Source organism: Parus major, chromosome 2, assembly GCF_001522545.3.
Source record: "Parus major isolate Abel chromosome 2, Parus_major1.1, whole genome shotgun sequence".
NCBI classification, from domain to species: domain Eukaryota; kingdom Metazoa; phylum Chordata; class Aves; order Passeriformes; family Paridae; genus Parus; species Parus major.
The window spans coordinates 57,194,989-57,216,128 of NC_031769.1; the positions used below are offsets into that span (position 1 = coordinate 57,194,989).

General features: G+C 41.8%; 1 protein-coding gene across 3 annotated transcripts in view; it reads right to left on the minus strand.

The window, feature by feature from the left end:
- Positions 1 to 2,362: 2,362 nt before the first annotated feature.
- Positions 2,363 to 21,140, minus strand: part of NFATC1 (nuclear factor of activated T cells 1) — a 106,565-nt gene continuing 87,787 nt past the window's right edge. For all 3 annotated transcript variants that reach the window (XM_015619606.2, XM_015619605.2, XM_015619607.3), the window contains one exon: positions 2,363 to 4,935. In XM_015619606.2, coding sequence (XP_015475092.1) covers positions 4,886 to 4,935 — 50 coding nt within the window. In that variant the 3' untranslated portion in view covers positions 2,363 to 4,885. The remainder of the gene's footprint in view (positions 4,936 to 21,140) is intronic.

The following is a 21,140-nucleotide window of genomic DNA, read 5'->3' on the forward strand; positions in this document are numbered from 1 at the left end:
ACTGGAAACAGGATGGGTACAGGAGCTGAGTGTGAAACTAATTCAGAAGAGGTGCTGGAAACTGACGCTGACGGCATCTTTGGAAACTCTTCCCCCAAGCTGAAAAGAAAGGGATTTCCTAAAATGACTGAAAATGAATTTGCTACATCTGCAAAGAGTGGCTTGTGGGTTATCTGTCCCTGAAAGTAGCTCAGGAAGCACTACAGTCAGCAACTTTTCAGTTCAAATGACAGCTGCAAATGTACCCACGGGTGATGGCAAGTTCCAGGTACACTACCAGTTGTCTTAAATCCTGAAAACACAACCGTTTGAATTGTTAAAGCTCTACAAGTTTGCACAGTACAAAAAGACAGTCTCTTTGGCCAAAAAAAAGATAGTTTTGGATTCAAGGACAACCTGAAATTAAAGCCAACAGTTTGAGAATCTGTAACTGATCTGCTCAGAACAAATTATTTGGCTACCTGAAGAGAATCAAAACTTTTTTATTTTTTTGGAAAGAAACGCAAAGAAGGAAAATATTAACTTTTTGAGAAAGAGGAAATTGTATGGACAAACTAAAACAGGCAAGAGCTTGACCTCCATATTGGGCAAATGTGTGCAAAGGTGGAGAAGAGATGACTCAATTTGGTTTGATGAACAATCCAATCACTGCTTATGACATAAAAGTATACTCTATGTTTGAAAAAGAGCTACAGAAACAAAAATGATTTTGTGCCATTGACCTTAACACTCCTCTGTAATGTATTTGATGAGGGGGATTTTATTTTTACTGAGACAAATTCAATAGATTTACAGTGATGAATGCAATAAAATTATACACATGGTGAAGGAAAGCTTAGCTTCAAGGCAGTAGAACTCTGTCCAAGAAACTTAACTCCTCGAAATTTGCCATTTTCAGCTGGAAAGGAAAAATCTCAAAGGCATGACTCCAGCAAGGCTATTTAGTCAAACAGCACCAGATGGATGTGTGGGATTCACCTTCTGCTTTGGTTATGAATGGAAGTAGTCACTTAGGAGTTTGCTGAAGGCTATTTTTGCCTGGAGAAGTCTGGTCAAGACATGGTTAATGTAGCTGTGCTTGGGTCTGCTGTGCTTTGAGTGAAGGATGTGTGGAAATGGGAGGGAAAGGAAGCTCACAAAGGAGGTCAGGTAACACAATGACTGAAGTACATGCTCGAGTAAACTCAGTTTGTGACATTTTGCTGTGATACAAAATGTCACGGTCTCCAGGAGAATTTGTGACTGAGCTTTCAGTATTTTCCTTTTTCCAGGAACCTCACCAACAATACAGCTCATGCTGTCCATGAGGCACAAATATCACTGTTTCCACCCTCCAGACTGGGAAGCAGAGAAAGAGTTCTTTGACTAATCTCTGAAGAGCTGGGCCCTATCTGGGTTTTGATGGGCTTGGAGGATCTGCCTTTCTTTAAATGGCCTGGGGTTGGGTACCAGCCCCAGGGAAGGTAGATGTGATGTCTGAGCAGGGAGTGATACTTCATACAGGAAGAGAAACCCAAGGCAGAGCAAGTTCTTTCAACAAAGACTTCAACGCATATTTGTGTCTCCCTCTCCCTGAGGAATTTTTGAATGATTTTCAAGTGCTTATATAAACTCAGACTACTGTGGTAGGCATGCTTGTATACTTTTCATCTTGCGTTCTGTCCTGAAAAATTGAAGCAGCTCAGGTTTTCTCAGCATTTTATGGCCCAGCAGGTGTCAGATGTTGGTACATACAGAGGCACCAGCTGATGAGCTCATGGAAGCCTAGAGCTGTGTTCAGCCCAGCTTTGACTAAGCTGACAGCCTCCTGTTGTCCCTTCTCTGGGGCAGAGCAGTGAGGAGGTTCAAGGAGCAGGACACATCACACAGATCAGATCCATCGATCACATCATAAGCAGCTGGTAGCCAGCGATCCCCTCCTGCCAGCCCATGGCCAGCCTTTCTCTCTCAGGGTTACCAAAGCCTCCAGCCCAACAAAAATATCTCCTCTGTCTTCTGCACTGAAGGCCACAGATCCCAAGCCTACCCTTAGCAACCCACGTGTTTCAGAAATAGTTCCAGGGAGGGCAAAAGAAGCTGTTGTCCAAGCAATGCACACAGATGCCAAGTACTTTGTTGGACGATTAATAAGGTAGCTTGTTTCACCACTTAAAATTCATCCAGAGGGCTCAGTCAGAATCCTCCTTGGCAAAGGTATTTTTGAACGTTCCTATTTTTGAACATACCTACACTCCAAGTTCAGTGTTGTGGCTTTTTTGGTTTTGCTTTGTTTTCAAAAAGGTTGATGAAAACCATTTTCCTAAACTGACAGCAACAACCATAACACATGTACAGAAACAAGATAGCAGTCTCATACAGGAAGTATTTCTGCTTTCGTTTTTATTTTATGAATACATATATAACAGATGCATAATCTTCCATTATCCAGGCTTAAAAGTAACAGGTTGGGGTCTTTTTTTTTCTTTTTTTTTCCCAAAATAGCTTAAAGAGGAAAATAAAAACCAGAATGAAGGAGATGCAACATAGCCAAACCATACATTTGAAAACTTTGCTAAAATTACTGCTGAAATGTGCCTTTGTGTGTGTGTGTGTGTGTGTGTGTGTGCATCGTCCCACACGGTTAAAGCCTCCCCAAGACATTTAATACATGAATAAAAAAATGCTTTGGCATAATCAGAGATTCCTCCATGCACAGTTTATTGACATTTCTGAAATAATGAGAGAATAAAATCTGAGTATTATATCATATATAATTTCCTCTTCTTGGGAGCAATGTCTTTAAATGCAGTGGGGAAATGAAGAGGAGTTCTGTTGACAAGAGACTTTGCTTCCATACTAAGATGATTATATTAGCAGGATGCAAGAAGCTTCATATAGAAGAGATGGAGAGATATATGTATATAATGTAAAAATGGTATTTTATATGAGAAAAGAAGATTTTTCAAGATAACATAAAATGAACCACTCTAAGACTAGCTTCCAGCAAAACATTTTGCTTTATTAGTTCTATTTTCTAGCTACAAGTCAAGCTGACATCTGTCGAGCTTTTTAACTTTTCATATGGCAGTCTATAAGAAACGTTTCATGCAACGTCTACAATGCTAAATACAGGGTAAATAATTGGGATTAAACAGGTGAGGAATAACAGACTATCATAAGGACCAGTAACAGCATATTATATACATAGAGCCATATTATATTCTCATGTCTTCACAGTAATGTGCAAATGTGACAAATATGGCTTTCATCTTTTTTTTTTTTTTTCCTAAAGAAAGTAAGACATAATTATACAGAAGAATGTTTTAAAACACTTAGTTGGATTTCACCTTTTTGTGAAACCTGTTCAGTCTTCATTGCATCGGGGTTAAGGAGCCACCCCAACTCGGGGGTGTAGTTCGGGTGTGTTTCCAGGAGGGGGCACAGATTCCTAAGGCACAATATTAATGTTAAACATTTTTAATTTAGTCATGCTATTTTATTTAAGTTTTGTTTTTATTTATTTTTTTTTCTTTTGGTTATGTGAATTAATAGGTTGTTGCTAGTTATATAGTAAGCAGTTGATTGTAAAAAATACAATGTTGAAGGCTACACTACATGCCTACCTGTAGCTCCAGGAACATTAGCTAATCTGAAAACACACTATACAGCGCCGCATGTGAAACCGAGGTGGGTTTTTGGTAACATCCTTTTCCATACACGTAGCAGAGAGTTATAAGGCTTCTGCGGAATAATAATATTATAACTGAACAAATATTTTACACTCTCCCATAATGGTATTTACAGTTACTACAACTCATATTCTGACATTTGGTAAATAACATGTATCTTGTATGCATCCTTCTTGCCTATCTAAAGTGCTTGCTTAACTGCGTGAGGAAAGAAAATGCATACCTGCTTCAGGTGCAACAAACCCTCAAAAGAAGTAGCTGAAATATTTGCTGTGGATTTGAAATGCATTCTCAGAAATTGAAATTATTGCTAAATTCAGTGCCCTTCCTAGGCAATCATCTATTTTATTTTTCATATATAAATATATGCATATATACTAGTATGTATGTACATGCATACACATTCATCTATCATGTAAAAGATAGATTTCAATTTTTTGTCCATCAACCTTTTTTATTTTTGTGCTATTCAACTCACTTGTGCTATGACAGAAGCCGGATCAAAATCAAAATCTTACCATGCTACTACTACCAATCCTATGATTCATTAGCACGTAATAAAGGCAATATGCAAAAAGAAAGCTGAGATGATGACGAATCAGGAGGCTTTTGAAATGCACTGAGAATAAGGCAATAGGCTGTACATTACAGCAGAGGAAAAGCTGAGGAAATTCTGGAATTCATGAACGTGTCTTACTGGAGTTGGGATTGCTCTCCCTACTCTGCTGCAGAGTCCTATGCTTTTTTCCAGTATCACTCTCCAGAATTCAAGCTCTAGAGTTTCTGCACCTACCAACACTTTTAATGGTAGCGAATTCAAAGCTTATTAAAAATGCCCTGATGCCATAACCTGGTAAAATAAGGCACTTCCAGGGCTGTATTCCAGCGGTGCCATGCCAAAAAGGATCAGCAACGGGAAGAAGTGCTCAGATTTTGCTGAGTTTCCTAGTTTTGTCCCATGAAATGCGCCGTCTTGGAGCATACTCCCTCTTCTCTCTTTTGAGATGATTTTCTTTAAAAAAAGCTGTTTCATCAGTTGAAGTTGAGGAGCTACTTCTTTGCAAGCAAGAGGTAAATCTTCAGTTCCTGACATTCATTAAGGTGAAAGATCAGAGTGGTACCAGGCAACGTCTTCAGTTCATTCGGCATCTCTCGACTTGAGGTGACGTGCCAGCCAAGTCAAAAGTGTGTATTTCATACCAGGCCCACAGTGAAAGCTATGAGTGGACATTGGTACTGGAAAGGTCATTCCTTATAATTTCATTTACTGCAAAGAAAGAAGACAAGAAAAGGAATCGATTAGCATCCCGCTGCTGCAGGCAGTTGTCCTCAGTCCACAACCCCCCCCAAACTTGCACTCTTTCCTTGACAGCTTCAGTACAGCTCTGAACAGTAAGTGTGACATCACCAGGCAGCTTGTACAGGCTGATCACAGTGCAAAACCAGCAGGATTAACCAAGGTTATTAACATGCTAAATACCATGTAAAACCAGGCATCACAAAACCAGCAGCATCCTGGATCCTTGATTGCATCAAACATACTTAAACATTTCAAATTGGTTACAGATAGAACATTTTATTTGCTCTAGAACTGCCTCAGAAATGTAAAGCCAGGAGGACCATAGGAGATCCTAGAATAATTTACTCCTTCCACAAAAAGCTGCTTGGAAAGTATGTTAGCCATGGTAGGTACTGGTGGCAGAAAGCTGCCAGTCAATCACTGAACCTGGGTACGTGCAGCTGCAATGCCTAGATAGAATAGAACTTCACATGCCGATTTTTTCCACTGTGGGTTGATATTAGGGGAAAAAAAAATAAAAGAAGAGAGGAAACTGCTGCATGCTTGCCCATTCCCTGGAGTTGATAACATGTTTAAATATATGCCCTCCCATTGTGGTCACCAACACATGTGGACATGCACTCTTTACTTCTATCCACACAAACAGATGAGAGCGACAAACAAGTTAAAAAAACTCTCCTGGCAAGAGTCAGAGGAGGGAATGAAAAAAGTCTGCTATCTCAGCATCAGCCAGTCAGACTGCATCTCCCCTGATAAAGTGTTGTTTTCTTTATTGACGAGTCTTCTTTCTTTCTTTTCCCCCTCCCCTGAAGATCATCAAGCAATGCAGTTTCCCACACTCCAATTATGTCCATGTGATTTTTGGCAGATGGACAGGAAATGACTGAACCTGGCAAAGGTCATCGACAGTGGACTACACAACATCCCTTTTATTTCCACTCCACCTCCCTACAGCAACTGCCACCACCTGATTTACACGGAGATAGACAAAATGCCATCAACAGGACTATCACTGCTTCTGAGTTTCTCTAACATTGCCAGGACTGGGAAACACGTGCCCACGTCATGGAAGCACCACGGAAAAGCCTGCATTTTCCTTTCCTTGTGGGCTGGTCTTCACAGTAATCCAGATAACTTCATGTGTTTACTGGAAAAGACCAAGCCTGTGTAAAACCAGCTTCCTGAAGCAATTAGTTGGGTACGTTTGGTGTTGGCTTTTATGGCTTGTATTTTTTTCCTGCAGACCTATTGCCCACTTACTAATTGCAGCACATGAATCAGTCAGGATTTGTGTCACAGGTCCTGGCCACCAAAACCAATTCTACCAATGGATACACACACCATATTTCAGAGAGGAAATGTCAGTTGCATTTGTAACTATCTGTTTACAGCAGCAAGCTAAGAAGTATGGAAATGAGCTGTGAAAAGACAAAGCAGTTCTTCCTCTTGAGAGTGCCGTGGAGCTCATCTTTAATATTACCAAACAGCAAAAACAAATTGAAGCGGCAAGCCCTGCACTGAGGCAAAGATTGTTTTGCACGCATCCAAACCCAGCCAGAAGTGCCTCCCCATTTACATGTGGCCAGACTCCAGAGAGCCTTAGGGACTGAGCCTCTGCCTCGAATGAGAACAGCATTCTTCTGTGGAATGATTCTGCCATGATTCTTTTGTAAAGACCGCTTCCGTGATAAACTTGTCAAGGCACTCTTGGGTCTGCAGCAAAACTACACAGCAATACCTTTGTGTTTTATGTGACAATGAAAACGAATCCTCCTACCAGCCAGGCAGCATCATAGTCTTGCTAACTTTCCCTCAAAGTTTCTGTTAAATCAAATAAAATTAAGACACCAGTCAGGGCTATCCTCACTCTTGGTACAGTTACGTTGTGCTTAGAAACATTAAACAATGCATCTTCACAGTGCTTCTGTAAAATGTGAACATAAACATCACTGGTATTTCATGGGGACAGGGAGGTGGAAATGTGAAGGGCCTCCCCATCAGGATTAGCACCAAGACATCTCAAATCTCTGACTAATGCTGTAGCACTTGCTGAGTTACTCTTGCTTGACTCTTTCACTAAAACTTTCAAAAATGACAGCCTCAGCCTGCCAGCTCATGCTTTCCCCTATTAAAGCATGTAGCAAAGGTATTTTGGAAGCAACTTGATCCGAAGGTCCATCTCCAAAACCAGCTTAGGCACTCAAGAGGCTGCCCCTTCCAGTCACTCCAGGTACTCTCAGCTGATCCTCTGTCACTTGAGGGCTGTAGGACACGTCTTACTCCAGATATGACACGACTTTTCCTTTCAGATGGGAGCCCATCTGCCTTGGCTCAAGCCATAAGACCACGGTGCTCCTTGAGTCACGCTCTCTCCATCTCTTAGCAGCCAAATCCATTTGCCCCCAGCTGAAATCACTCATATTTTGTTATTGACTCACAGCAGTTCATTGCTTGTATTTATTTTATAATACTTTCTTAAGAGAGGTGGACTTCTGCTACCTTGATGAGTAAGCCTGGTGTCCTCATGCAGCAGCGTCTGGCAGCTATTCAACAACAGTCACTAGACAGTGTCCCCATGGACTTGGGAGACAGCTGACCCCAACATAAGCGCATCCATTGCCACCAGACGTCACAATCAAACAGGGCCAAAACCACCAAGAGGACTCTCAACATCTCTCTCCTCCACAGTGGTCTGTGGACAGCGTGCCTCAGACACAGCTCTCTTTATTTCACTGTTTCACTTGCCATTTCCCTTTTACCCAGTGCAGTGTCAAAAATTCGAAATATTCCCAATAATGCAGTGGGAAAAACCTGCAGAGAAGGACAAGGGTGCATGCAGAAGTCCCATGTGGGGGAATACGTGGCAGCACAGCTGATCTTGCAGCAGCAGACCGCTAGCAGAGATGAAAGGGGAAGTGTGATCTGAGCGGGCTTTCCCTCACTGCCCACTGTGACACCTGAGGCTGCAAGGAAAACCCTCTGGGGGGTGGGAATGGGGGAAAACCAGGAGGCAAGCGCATTTGAGGTGTGCTGGGTGATGCTTGCTGGGTTTGGCTAGAAGGATGCTGCCCACCACCCTCAACTGCATGGTCCAGCACTCCCATGAGAACTTTCCACATTTTTTATTTCTGATTTCTGGAAAATTTGCTTCCTTTTAATATTCCAAAACATGTTAACATTTTTGTTGCATGCTAGGAAATGTTATATTTTGCATCAAATGGGAATGTCTTGGAATGTTTTGTTTGCCAAGAAAACATCAATATTCTTGTTGTAGGCTAACCCAAGACTAACCTTCCCAAGAGCAAATCAAACCTCTGTTACTGAAGTATGGTTCTGCTGGAGCCATCCTTGTGTGCCCATCCACACCAGTGTTATAACTACCACTACTGTCAGCTCCTTGGAAAAGAGCACACCTCCAGTGGTGCTTCCCCTAGTACACCATTGCTCTGCTGGAAGACTTTGTGAGCCAGAGGGCTGCATCCTTGCTACTAATGAACTTTGATGAAATTTCTTCTGTTAAGTTTTCTAATAACCTTCTGAACCAGTTTTGGCCTTCAGTTTTCTGTAATGATGGGTTCTGCAGTGTAGGGATGTGAGGGTGGAAAAAGTACTTTTTTTTTCTTTTTAAATTTGTTTCTTGTAAATTTAACTCATGTTTCAAGTAAATGAGCTGACTGTTCCCTGTTCACCATCTCCTTCGCCATCTATCCCTTTGGTATCCTCAGAGCTCCACCTGGTCCTGTAGGATCACTGCAGAACTTCCTAGAAGGAATGATCTGATCCTGCAGATAAAGTAATTGGCATTTTTCTCTTGGCTCCCACATTTGTAACATTTGTAATTTGTAAAGTATCTTTTATTTAGTTAAAGAGAATCAGCTGGTTGCAGTCTTGAATGCTCAAGTTTTGACTTCTAAACCTGCTACTACTACAAGAGGACTGTGCGTGGTCCACAGAACAGCAGCATTCCGTGCAAGCAGTATTTTGGCCCAGGTTTGAGCTTCATTCCTAAAGCAAATGCTGGTCTTTGATTCCCCAGCTGCTTGGATACACAACCATTCGTGTCTGCAGTACCATTCCAGGAGTAGCTGGGTTTTGAATAAGCACAACATTCTTCAAAGGAAGGTTGCAATTTATACTCATTACAAGGCTTTACACTCATTTTTAAAACAACATAACCTGAGTACTAACGAAGACCCGTTTTATAACCAGGACAGATGAGATCCAAATGATTACCCAGCTTGTTGCAGACCCTACATACAGCTCTAGCAGCAGATCTGGGATAGCATGCAAGGAGTTTAATCTTCAATGCCTAGCGTAGCACAACACTTCCCTTAAAGCACCAGGTTGATCCCTATCAGACCAAACAGCTGAGTACTATGATTTACAGTGCCTTTGTCATCAGATTTCTTTTTTCACTGTTTTTCTGCTGGCTTTGGGGGGCGGGGGGTAGGCCACTGTCACTTTCATCGCTAACACCTACGGTTCCCCACAATGCCTTCTCTCGACTGGTATTTTCCATTGTCATGTTCAGCTTTTCCACTGTCAGAAAAGTCAAAAAATAAGAATGCTGAGAAATGCAGTTAACACGTGACCTCTCTACCTGTCAAGGCTTTTGAAAGAGGAACCTTTCCTTTGCTAAACAGCAGATGCCACAGTAGCAGGATGTGGTGAGCTGTTACCCCACATTTTAGTTTAATAAGGAGTTTTTTTCCTCTTGTATTTAATTTTGCTTTGAAATGCCCTTGCAATGGAAATTTCTGCTTTACTAATTAGCAAAATCAGTGTCTTACCGATGAACCAGTTTGGGTTCCTGCACGGAACAGGACAACCAGATATATCTCTCAAATGTGGGTTCCATATATAGATGTGAACTTCATAGGAAACGTAATATTTTTAACATTTGGTGGCTGTACATGGATTCCATCAACTGGCAAGACTTTAAATTTCTGCAGATTTCTGCTTTCCTTGCATCCAACTACTAATATGGATAACAATGTGGCCTTCTGTTTTAATAAAATACCTGTTCCTCTGAGACAAAGTTCTGCCTTCCAGCTCAGACACTGATTCTGCTCAGAGCAAAGAAGTTACAAGGTCAGTAGTGCAGGGAGTTGGGAAAGGGCATATGCACAGGGTTTCCCCAACTGGGGAGCTTTTTGGGGATACAAATAAGAGAGTTTGGAAGACTTCATACTCCTAAAGGTAAATGTCCCCAAAGAGTCTGAAAAAATGGGAAGTGGGTTGAGAGCCATGGTCAAACCCACAATTATGAAGAGCTGAATCTACAGTTTTGTGGGTGAATGGTATCAGTTTGAAAACATATCCCATTCCCTTTTCATTTTGCCAGCAGTAACATTAAGTGTCCAGTTTCTGGCTGTCTTGCTGTCTTGTCACACATGTGGAGGTCAAAGTTCATTGTTCCCATAACTTCAATCCACGTCAGCAGGAGCCCAGAAAGGCTTGCACAAGGAGTTTGAGTAGCGGAACTCTAGGTTGTATTTACTATTGTGCCCCTTTATGCCCCTTTACTCTTCTCTTCCACAGGTGAGCTTTGTGGCTCTTCACTCCTTTTTAATAGACAGAAAGGTGTGATAAGAGTTTAGCCAAAAGGACATTCAGAGGTTTTGCACTGAGCTTTGTGATTCACATGCCCCTGTTGCCCTGGAAATAGCAATGGCATCAACTCAGCTCCTTCAGCAGTTTTTGGTTTTCTTATCAATATAAAGTGCCACATGGCATGTCCCAAGACATCCAGACATGCAGGGTCATATGAAGTTTCTATCCAGAGCTGACTAACCAACCTCTGCTCGTTACTTCATGTCCACCTGTGTCTGCTGGGGACCACTGCCTCTAACATGGAGCAGAACTGAAGAGACTGAGATGCCGGAATGCCCTCTTGATGAAAATGACACAAAAGCAGCCTGCTCTGGCTCGTTCACATGGTGTGGAAAATACAAGTAATACCAGCTGCACCTTTCAAGCTACGTGTGTGGAACACCTGCTGTAAATCAAACTCTGATTCTGCCATGTCCGGACAACAGCGCTTCATCTTTCAGATGGGTGTAGCTGCTCAAGGAGTACGATGGCATGACTGGAGACCTCATTTGGACAGTGTTTGATACTGGTCAGACTGCACAGCCTCTGTGTCGCAGCCTCCAGAAGGTCTGAGCAACTTCCAGAAACAAGTAGCTGTCCTGAAAGCAAAACTGCCTTGGTTTTGGCTCATTGTTTTTGGCAGAACTCACTAGCTCAGATCAAGCTTTACATGGGTACAATTACGGCGACACCCAGGTCAGGGATCTCTCCACACAGCTCATTACACAGCGTGGATGTACCCACAAGTGCTCTGAATTTCTGCTGTCACTCTTCAGCACAAGAAGACAGCCAGGGACACATAGCTCCAGAGTGACTACGTGAGTTTGACGCTGACACCACGCTACCTGTAGTAATGCTTTGTAGTATGACGTTGACTTTGCTGCCTATAATTATTGCCCTCGGATTTTTTCCACCAGCAGTGATGCCATATCTTGCTCCATCAGGCTTTGGTGCTCTCGTACGCCCTTCTTTTAGATGAAATGCCATATTAGAATCACTGAAGAGGAATTCAAAGTTGCAAATGAATGCAGAGGAAGCCGAAATACAGGAGGAAAGTTTTTTGTTTTTTTCATATCTCCATGTAGAGATTTTATTTTAAGAGAAAAATGGCTAAATATAGATGCATATACAGTGACTAAAAAAATTAAGCCTCTAGTATAAACCATCCCATGACTGAAATTCTACAGTTTTTATCAGGGTACCTACTTCCTCACTATTAATACTTTTTGACCTATGAAAGCTGCAACAAACAACACAGAACTGTTACTCAAATCACAGAGAAAAATAGGTTTTTCTTACAGAAACTCTTTTCTCAAAGCTAGTAAGTATTGTCCAGTGATGAGGCAAAACATCAGAAAACAGTGATATAAATTCCTGAGGTGCCAGACTGCAATGCAAAACTATAGATCACATGAAAGCTTACTGAATTAAAAACCAAACAAAACAAGTCTTGTGAAGCAGTGGAAAATATAACTTCACACGTTCCATAAAGAAGTCAGATCTTGTTTTACCTCAGGTGTCCTGGATGTGTTTAAACCTTAAGCTTATTTTTATCTGTTTAATCATAATAAGCCACTACCACAGGGCATGCTATTTTTGGAGACAGCGAATAGGACAGTGGAGCAAGTGAGTGACAACAAGTAGCAGGTTTTAATAAAACATGATCCTCCCATAGGAACGTCAGCTTGGCACAATGGGAAGGCATTGTTGTGCATGACAGCCATCACCACGGAGTCATTTTCCTACCTGCTCTACCCTCTGCCTTATTTAGTTTAACAACTCCAAGTCTCCCAGGGTGGCTGCGCTGCGGAGGGCTAATGGGAAAGGTTCCTCGTAGTGTGATGACAGCACTGTGCAGCAGCAGTTTAACTGGGGCTCTTGAATAGGTGCCCAGACTAAATGAGTCCCATCCTATCGCACCAAAATTTCTGGGTTTTGGTTTTTTTCATCCCTCCCATATGCAGGCCTGGAAACGCCCTGCGTCTCTTGCTCTGCAGACACTTAGGGATGAATTCCCCAGCTGCTGGAAATTAGCGCAGGAATCAGCAGAGCTGCAGTGATTTCCAACACACTGGAGTCTAAACTTCAGCTTGTTTTTACTCTTAGTCTGAGGATGGCTGCACTCAATCTGATTTGACCTTTTTACCAAAGAATCAGAGACCCAAGAGGAATTTCAGGTAGCCCTCACTGAGGCCAACCTTGCCTGGGGAGACAGGGGTTTGGGCTGTGCAGAGGCTGCAGGATCTGCCCCAGTATGATGCAATGCTCATCTTACACACACATACACACATGTGTGAGGGTAAGGCTGGGCAATGAACAAATAAACCACATTTTAACCAAAACGATGTGTTTACGTTCCTAAGAGCATCTGTAAGGGAAACAAAACAGACATATTTTACGTTTTACACAAAATTTCCACACAACAGAAAAACTACACAAATGTTACCTAAGGCAGCCAAAACCTGAGCTCAGCGCTGCTGGAAGCTTTGCAGGTACCAGTCCAGAAGGAGTAAGGAAGACCATGCACTCCTTTGCCATAGACAACAGGAATTTTGCCCTGTCATGACCAATATAGTAATGCAAATTGATCCTGGTGAAGAGTTCTCCATTTCAATCTAGTCCCCAGCAGTGAAACAGTGCTGTCAGAACTCAGTGCTGGCATTCAGAACTCATGATTCGTGCCCTGAAGCATGACAAGACTACATTCAAAATCGAAACAAATTTTAAGCAATTCTGCATTTGCATATTCTTCTAGCCTCCAGACGTCTCTGGCAGTGTTAAATCCTGAATGCCACCAAAATGAAACTTCCTTTTTTTGTCTTTTTACTCTCATTTTCCCGATCCCATCTCCCAAGGTTTGCTGTACCTCAGAACTGGCTGTCAACTAAAGCATGGATAGAACTTGAGGCTCTCAAAGTATTCTGTGGTTAGAGAAGCAAGGTTAAAGCCCATCTGATGGCCCCAAGGGCCATCACAGCTTCCAAGGTTCACCAGCAGTGAATGGGAGAGGGGAAGTGGGACTGGACCATGTCACAAAGCTCTGAGCCTGATGCTGAAGGCTGCTACTTGGAGACTTCATGCCCTGCCAAAGGAGCATCCCATGTGCAGGCATCTAGCTGAACACTGCTGATTTCTGTGGGCAGTTGACACCACCCTTTAAGACCACACATGGCCATCTTTATCAGGTCAGACCTTTCTACATAACACAAGAAAGGGCTTTTCTCCACATGCTGGAAAAGTGACAGATTAGCTTTAGAAAATAAATAATTCTGGAGGTACAGGAGGGAAAAAAAGGGAGCAAGAGAAGGTCCATAATCTCTATGGCTTACTGATTTCAGAGTTTAAAAAAAGCCAAATAAAACTGAATTTCTCTATTGATTATACAATTATTAATCTTTTTAGAAGCTTTTCCAACATTGCACGTAATGAGCAATTCATCAAAGCATATTAGGTGCCACAGAAGTTGCATTCAATATAAAGGGGTCATTAAGTTTCTTGTAATTGCACATTACTGAAGCTTTCGTTAGTTCTAAATCAAATCAATGGGATGTGCATGTATGCTCTTTAATTGACTTTATGTAATAATAGTGTGGCCCCTAGTGATCCTCTGGAATCCTCCAAAATGAGCCACTTTGCACTGCTGTTCACAAAAAACCAGCTCGTGTGCAGCTGGGCATATCAAGTAAAGCAAAGAAACAATAAATGGAGGAAAGAAAGAAGCACCTTAGGTCACACAGTAGTATCTGCTGAGTGCCCTTTTCTTTCCATGGGTAAATGGCCAAGAGACTTTACTCTTCTTCTACTCAACCAGCCTCAAAGTCTGATGAACTTGAGCAGGCGTAACATGGTCTCAAGAATGAGAGTGTCCTGGAGACAGGTTGAAACAGGGTCTATATGATCTGTTTCTGAGCAAGAAGTGTTTGCTTGTCTTTTTCTTCTTTTTTTTTTTTTTTCTTTAATAGACCCAACTTGCCCTATGATCATCACCATATCAATTCCTCTTTCCCTCATAGCTCTTTTCATCAGTGAAGTGCATGCCAAACAGAAAAGATCAGTGTCATCATTCACATCTCCCAGGAAAGAGGGCACCTTGGCAGGGACAACAAGAAGATGCCACTGTGTAGACTATACACAAAGTGCCTATGGCACAATGGGTGGCCACTGCTGGGACACAGCTGTGCCTTGCCTGTGTGAAGGCTGAGCCTTGTTAGGTAACCTCTGGTTCACAGGGGTTTTGCTCAGTCAGATGAAATGATAACCATGAAGTGACTCAGTGAGTGGCCACATGCTGCTGAATGGAAGAGAAAGGCTGGGTGGGGCTAATAAAATTTTTATGTGTTTGATAAGGGAAAAGAAATCCACCTATGTGCCTGCTGGGGACTAGGCTGGGAAAGGTCACACAAACTGGGGGAAATCCTTAGGTGATGGAACACAGCTGCTAATCTTCAGCAGAGGGCAAGAACCTGGGCTGGCTCTGGGAATCTGGACTGGTGGCTGCAAACAGCTGGCAAAAAAAAATGGATGCAATAAAAAACTGTCATGCAATAAATTTGCTTTTGGCATGATGACCTGGTCACCACCATAATGTGAGCTGTAAGTAATGTCACAGAATTTCATTTCAACCATGGCAGCATCTGTTGCTGGAGAACACTACAGTTCAGAGAGGAGTGCACGTCCTCCTCATCATGGCTCCTTGGACAAGAGCACTTGGCAATGCTTAATGACACTCTTGCAGTGGCTTTGTACCACCTTAACTAGGGACAAAGCTTTTCATAATGAAACCCCCATCCAGCTTGGCTGGGAAGCTCTGATCCAAAGGCTGATTTAAGTGGACTCACACTGGAGACATATCAGTGGCAGCTTGGGCCATGATGGAGAAACCCCCAGGATGTTAGTGGACACTGTCCCCAGTTGGAGATGTGGCTGTGAAAACCACTGCACCCAGACTGTGCCTGGATTCTAGTACTCCTTGGATGCTAAAACCACCTACAGCAAGCATCTCAGATTATAGCAGCTGGAAGAATACTCTTATTTGTACGTGGTCCCAGTGTGACAGAGCTGCAAACATGACAAAATGTCTTTTCCTCTTTTCTCCTCTCCCACATGCTGTGCCTAGCTGCAGAATGGCTCAAGCTCTGGCTGGACTGACAGAGTAATGTCAACAGTAAAATCACCACATGCAATTGCAAGAATTCAGTAAGAATCACAGCTGGGCTCCCCGGGAAGACAAAACCTTCCCCTCTTGCAGCTCAGTGACTGACACAAGAACCCTGCTGATGCTCAGGGCTCCCACTAGAGAGGAAATGTATTCTGCCCCAAGAATGAAGCACTGTAAATCTGCAGCCAGCACTAGAAAACTAGGGAAAAGGAACTTGAGAGCAGGTGTAAAACACTCATCTCTCAAACACACTTAAGGACCTGAAATTTTATTAAATATGTTTGCATTGCACTTTCCAAACAACCACTCGTAATGTGCAACACGCTTCTTTTTTGCCTCTTTTTGAGTACCTGGACTTCAAAACCCTTGCTTCTCAACAGCTGAGAAATGACAGGGTGCTTCCACGGCCCACACTGTGATTTCACAGCACATCCAAACTCCAGCAGGAGTTGGCCTGCACTTTTGAGAGGTGCTCCAGGCAAAAAAAAAAAAGAGTGGAGGAACTTTAACAGTAATTCAAGAGAAGCTTTAAAAATTTAATAATGCTTCGATGAAGAAAACTGGCTGCTCTCATGAGATTCAGCCAGGTCAAATCAGCTAATTCAGAGCAGGAGGTAAATGCATGGAGGCTAACATAGCAGCTTTGGAAAATCCACACAACTACACATTGCTTGAAGGGGCAGGCAGGTCCCCTCTCCCTGGGAAGCTCAGCCAGGACATGCAGACCACAGGATCTAGCTGTGGGCATGCAGATGTGCAACATCTGGCTCTCCCTTCAGAAGCATCCTTGCAAGAAGAGCAATCCAACAAGGGTCAGCTCTTGCTGAAGGTCCTGTGAACCAAAAGCTTTTCAGTCTGGAGCTTTGGGGACATCAAGGACATTCCACTGATGAGATAAAAGAAAAAAAATGCAACAAAGGTTTTGATGAAAGGCCATGCAAATTGATTGTTGTTTGCCCCACAGAACAGCCTTTCTGGTGCACCACACCTTTTGTAAAACATAGTTCCATGAAACAAATTATTATCTCCAGTAGCTTCCGTCTACTCACATTTCTGAAATACTTTCATTCTGAACTGTTTTGGGAGGAAACATTAAAAAGAATGGAAACCTGGCAATTCATCAGATGGAAACCTTTGTTTCCATTTTACAGAATAAGAAAAAAAAAAAAGAAGAGAGAATTATAAAAAGAATACCCAACATTAACTGCTAGGTAGAGGAATGAAAGATAAGCAGAGGTCAGGGACTGGGAGCACTGGTGTGCTGCATGCGTTTGTCTGCTCCTGGATGTGGTTCTAAAGGGTGGGTCAGGTCTGTGTTTGCTGTTCTCATTCAAACCCACATAAACACCTAGCTAGAAACTGGGTTTTGACAGATGAAAATTCTATTTCCTTAAAACTAACAAAATAAAAACCTTGAAAACTTTTTTACAAAGCATGGACGAAAGGCTCTCCTGCTCAAGACACAGAGCAAATATTTACAGGTGCTGGGGAGACACCATTTCCTCCCTTTAGGCTTCAACCTGGTGTCTGCCACATGATTTTATCCATTCAATGAATTTTTTTTTTTTCCAGACATCTGCCAAGAGGAAATAACTTTGCTGTATTGGGAGTCTGGGAATCCTAGAAAACAATCTTAAATCCATAAAATAATTGAAGTGCAGTTTTACTGAGCTGTTCAGTTCGATTCTGATTTTTACTACAATGTCAACAAGAGTTTAATTTGTTTTAAAGTTTAGGTTCTTAAATCTGAGTGATATACGGTAGTTTACAGCTTGCTGGCAACAGCTACTGTGGAAAAAAAAATGGAAAGTGCATATAAAGGCGGTTCTAACTCTGACATTGTGAAAGCAGGGAGCAGTGCCAAGAGCAGCAAACAGCATGGCTTTCCCAATCCTGGCTGGCTTTAGGGACTGCTTGCTATTGACATCAGTCGCTATGGGATACATTTCCCTGCCCTAACAAATCTCATCTGGAGCCTGTAATTAAAAAAGAAATGTCTCAAAGTGCAATTTCTTTCCCTAAAACATTTACAGATGTTAACTAGATTGCTAATAGTGTGAGATGTCTGTGGGTGGACATCTTCCTCCTTAACTGCTGTGTCAAAGGGGACAATTTATTTATTAAAACCAGTCCTAAAGATAGTAATTTTTCTGCATGCATCTTTGTGTATGGGGGTGGTGGTGTCTACTTCTCTAAACTGCTTGCTGAATGAACGAATTGGAAGTGTTTTTCTTTATAGTTTTCTTTTTTATTTTCTTTTCTTGGGAAAAGTCATCTCCCAAGTCAGCTGATTTAAAAGGTACTCACAGTGTCTAAAAATGTCTTTCCTACGCAGATTAAGACGTATCATGTTTGAGCTGTAAAATTATAATAAAAATAATAGGGCTAATAGAGAGTAATAATAATAATAATAATAATAATAATAATAATAATAATAATAATAGAAACAGTGATGTAAGTTTCCTGCTCCAGTGACTTTCCACCAGTGTCTTTGGCTGGCAGCCCTTGGTAAGTGCTGCTAAAATCATTTACAGGAGCTGCTGGATGGCCATGGAAGCTGATCTGCTTCAGGTGCACACCAGACACGTGAGGGGGAGAACATGAAAAAGGGATGAGAAACACATGTCTCTGGGGAGGCAAGAAGCAGTTTTCTTGGCTGTTGGAGAGGGTGGCAGCCCCAGCTCTGCCATGAAATGCTGCTCCCAGCCTCATCCCACATGGCCCTGTAGAACATCTCCTTGGTACCCTGAAGGAGGTGATGCCCAGACGCACAGCCCAGACACAATTGTTTGCTTGGGTCTTTCCCTCCACCAACTTCCCCTGCCCTCGCTTTTCATTTTCTTTCTTCAAGCAGCTTTGATTGGAGCCAGAGCCTGGGGTAAATCAGAGGAATTTCTAGATTTTTCTGAGTGCTGTGAGCTCTCGCTGTTTTCCGATACCTACTTCCTGCCGTATCTAAAATAACAGCAGCTGCAGGGGCCTGATAGAGAAGAGCTCCAGGGGAGAAATTCTCACAAATGGGGTGGGAACAAAAAAAAAGAAAAAAAAAAAAAAGGAAAAAAAAAGAAAAAGAAAAAAAAAAAGACTTATTAGGGAGACGATAACACAAAGAACCAGCATCAGAGTCATTGTTGGAGTTGATAGGCTGTGGATGTTGTTGTCAGAAGCAAACAAATCCTGTAAAATGGCCATGGGAATGATAAGTCTCCATGTTTTCTGGGATAACAGAGGTAGCTTTACAGCACTTGTCCTATTGTATGGAGTATCATGCCTCGATTAGCTAATGTCTCTGAGGGCCAGATAAGTGAGGATGAATGTCCTGCCCTAGAAGCTTTCATGCTTTCTCTGTGGTGTGGCTATCTATGGAGAGCTGCAACAGAAATCTTTGTACACAAACAGAAGGCCCCCTCTTTAGAGAAAAACATCGCAGAAAATGGAAAATTGTTGAAATTACATTGTTTTCCATGGAGAACACATGGTGCAGTGTTGTCATTGTCTCGTTACAGACCACATGAACGAGTACAGCCACTAAAGAGACTTCCAAAATGGTCCCACAAAGGGACCTTATATATTTGTATGTGAACAACTGCAGGAGAAGAATGTCTCTGTCTTACTGGCATAAAGGGGCACACTCAAAATATACTTATGCACTATTCAGCATGCAAGAATACATTGAGATCTCCTTGAGATCCCTTGCAACCAACACAAACATTGCTTAAAATATCAGCACATCCAAACAACCAAAGTGAGCGTGCTTGAAACACTGCCAATCAGTGAAATACAGGTAGAATTTCAGGTTATTGTATGTGTCATTACCCTAACATATTAATGCAATTCTACAGTTATTCTGGGAGCTATAACTTGTTGTGCAAGTTTTGGGTCCTGAAACTTTCACCCAATATTAGAGATTTTCAATCTCTCAAATCAATGAATTATTTCTTTTCAACACAGGACTTTTTAAAAGAGTATTAAATAAAGGTTATCATGATTGTGAATTGGAGCCTGATCCAAAGAGCACAGGAGACAACTGAAGGCTTTTTACTGGCTTCAATGAGCTTTGCATCAAGCTCTTATAAAGCACAGACAGACATCTGGAAAGGTAGTCTACAAATATGCAATGTACTGGTCTGATGGCTTGGCAGGAAAAAATACCAGTCACTGTACTGTAAACAGTCTATTTTGTTCATTATTGCCAAAAGATCATTTGAAATGTTTTAATGCTGATATGCAAAAGAGGCAAGAGGATGAGTTCCATTATTTTGCCTGAATTTTGAAGCACACAAGATTTCCCAGAGGTCGGCAGACTTCTGATTTCCACCACTCAAACAGAACAAGCACATTTCTGTATTTACTTCAGTGTGCTGGTTTTAGTGCATATGCATGTGGGTACAGTGTGATCCTAGAGCCCTACCCACTTCCCAGGGAATAGTGGAAAACCATGCACAGGGTTTTAGTAGCAGAATGTAGTTTTTCTTTTCTAGATTTTAAACCAATTCCCTAGAACTAAAAATCTTTGCTTCACTTGAGTACACAGCATAGCTGCCAATTTTTAGCTGCTGAAACAAGATCATGTTAAGGTACTTGGTTCTTCCCATCTTCAAGAGAGACTCTTTAATATATGAACCATATTTGGTTCATATTCAGGTAATTAAACAAACTGGCCAAGTTTAGACAGACTAGATAATATTCTGGCAAAAAAATCGTAAAACTGAAACTAGCTAAGCCTTTCTTTTTTGTTTTTTTTCTTTTTTTTTAATAAGTCACCCTTGACAATACAAAGAGAGTGAATTTGTATTCCTATACAAGTAGAAGTAGTTAGAAAATATGAGGCATTGCCTAATCCTGTTTTAAGCACTGTTATGGCTGTGCTGCATTACATATGCTTATAGAGCAGTACATTTATAGTAAACTGGGTAAGGAATTTGGGAGTAGGATTAACGAGCTTTCCTTTCACACTAGACTAGATCAGATCACAGCAGGAGTTCAATCTGCAACAATTCCTGACTTTTGTTAAGAAAAGCGAGCATAGTGAAGGTCGGAGACAGTCTAAAGAGCAGCATGGCAATTATTTACTGACAGGAGACTGGAAAGAATATCACATGGAGCACAACTTGGACTTTAGACACGTAGGAAAGAATGGTTCATTTTATGCCACTAATCACAGCCAAGGATTAAGATATTTTGGAAAAGTCCTATTATTTCTCATTCTGCGAGCCCGGATTTCATTACTGGTAAATCATGAAGTTTATTAAGTCCATTCATACAAATTGATTTCCTTTCCTGATTTCCATTGGCATGTGAGACAGATACATAACAGAAAGAAAAGTTTGCAAAGGAAAAGCAGAAGAAAAAGATACACAGGAATGTCTGGTAGTACTTAAAAGCAAGGTAATCTCAAGTAAAAATGTAGGTAGAAGAATTG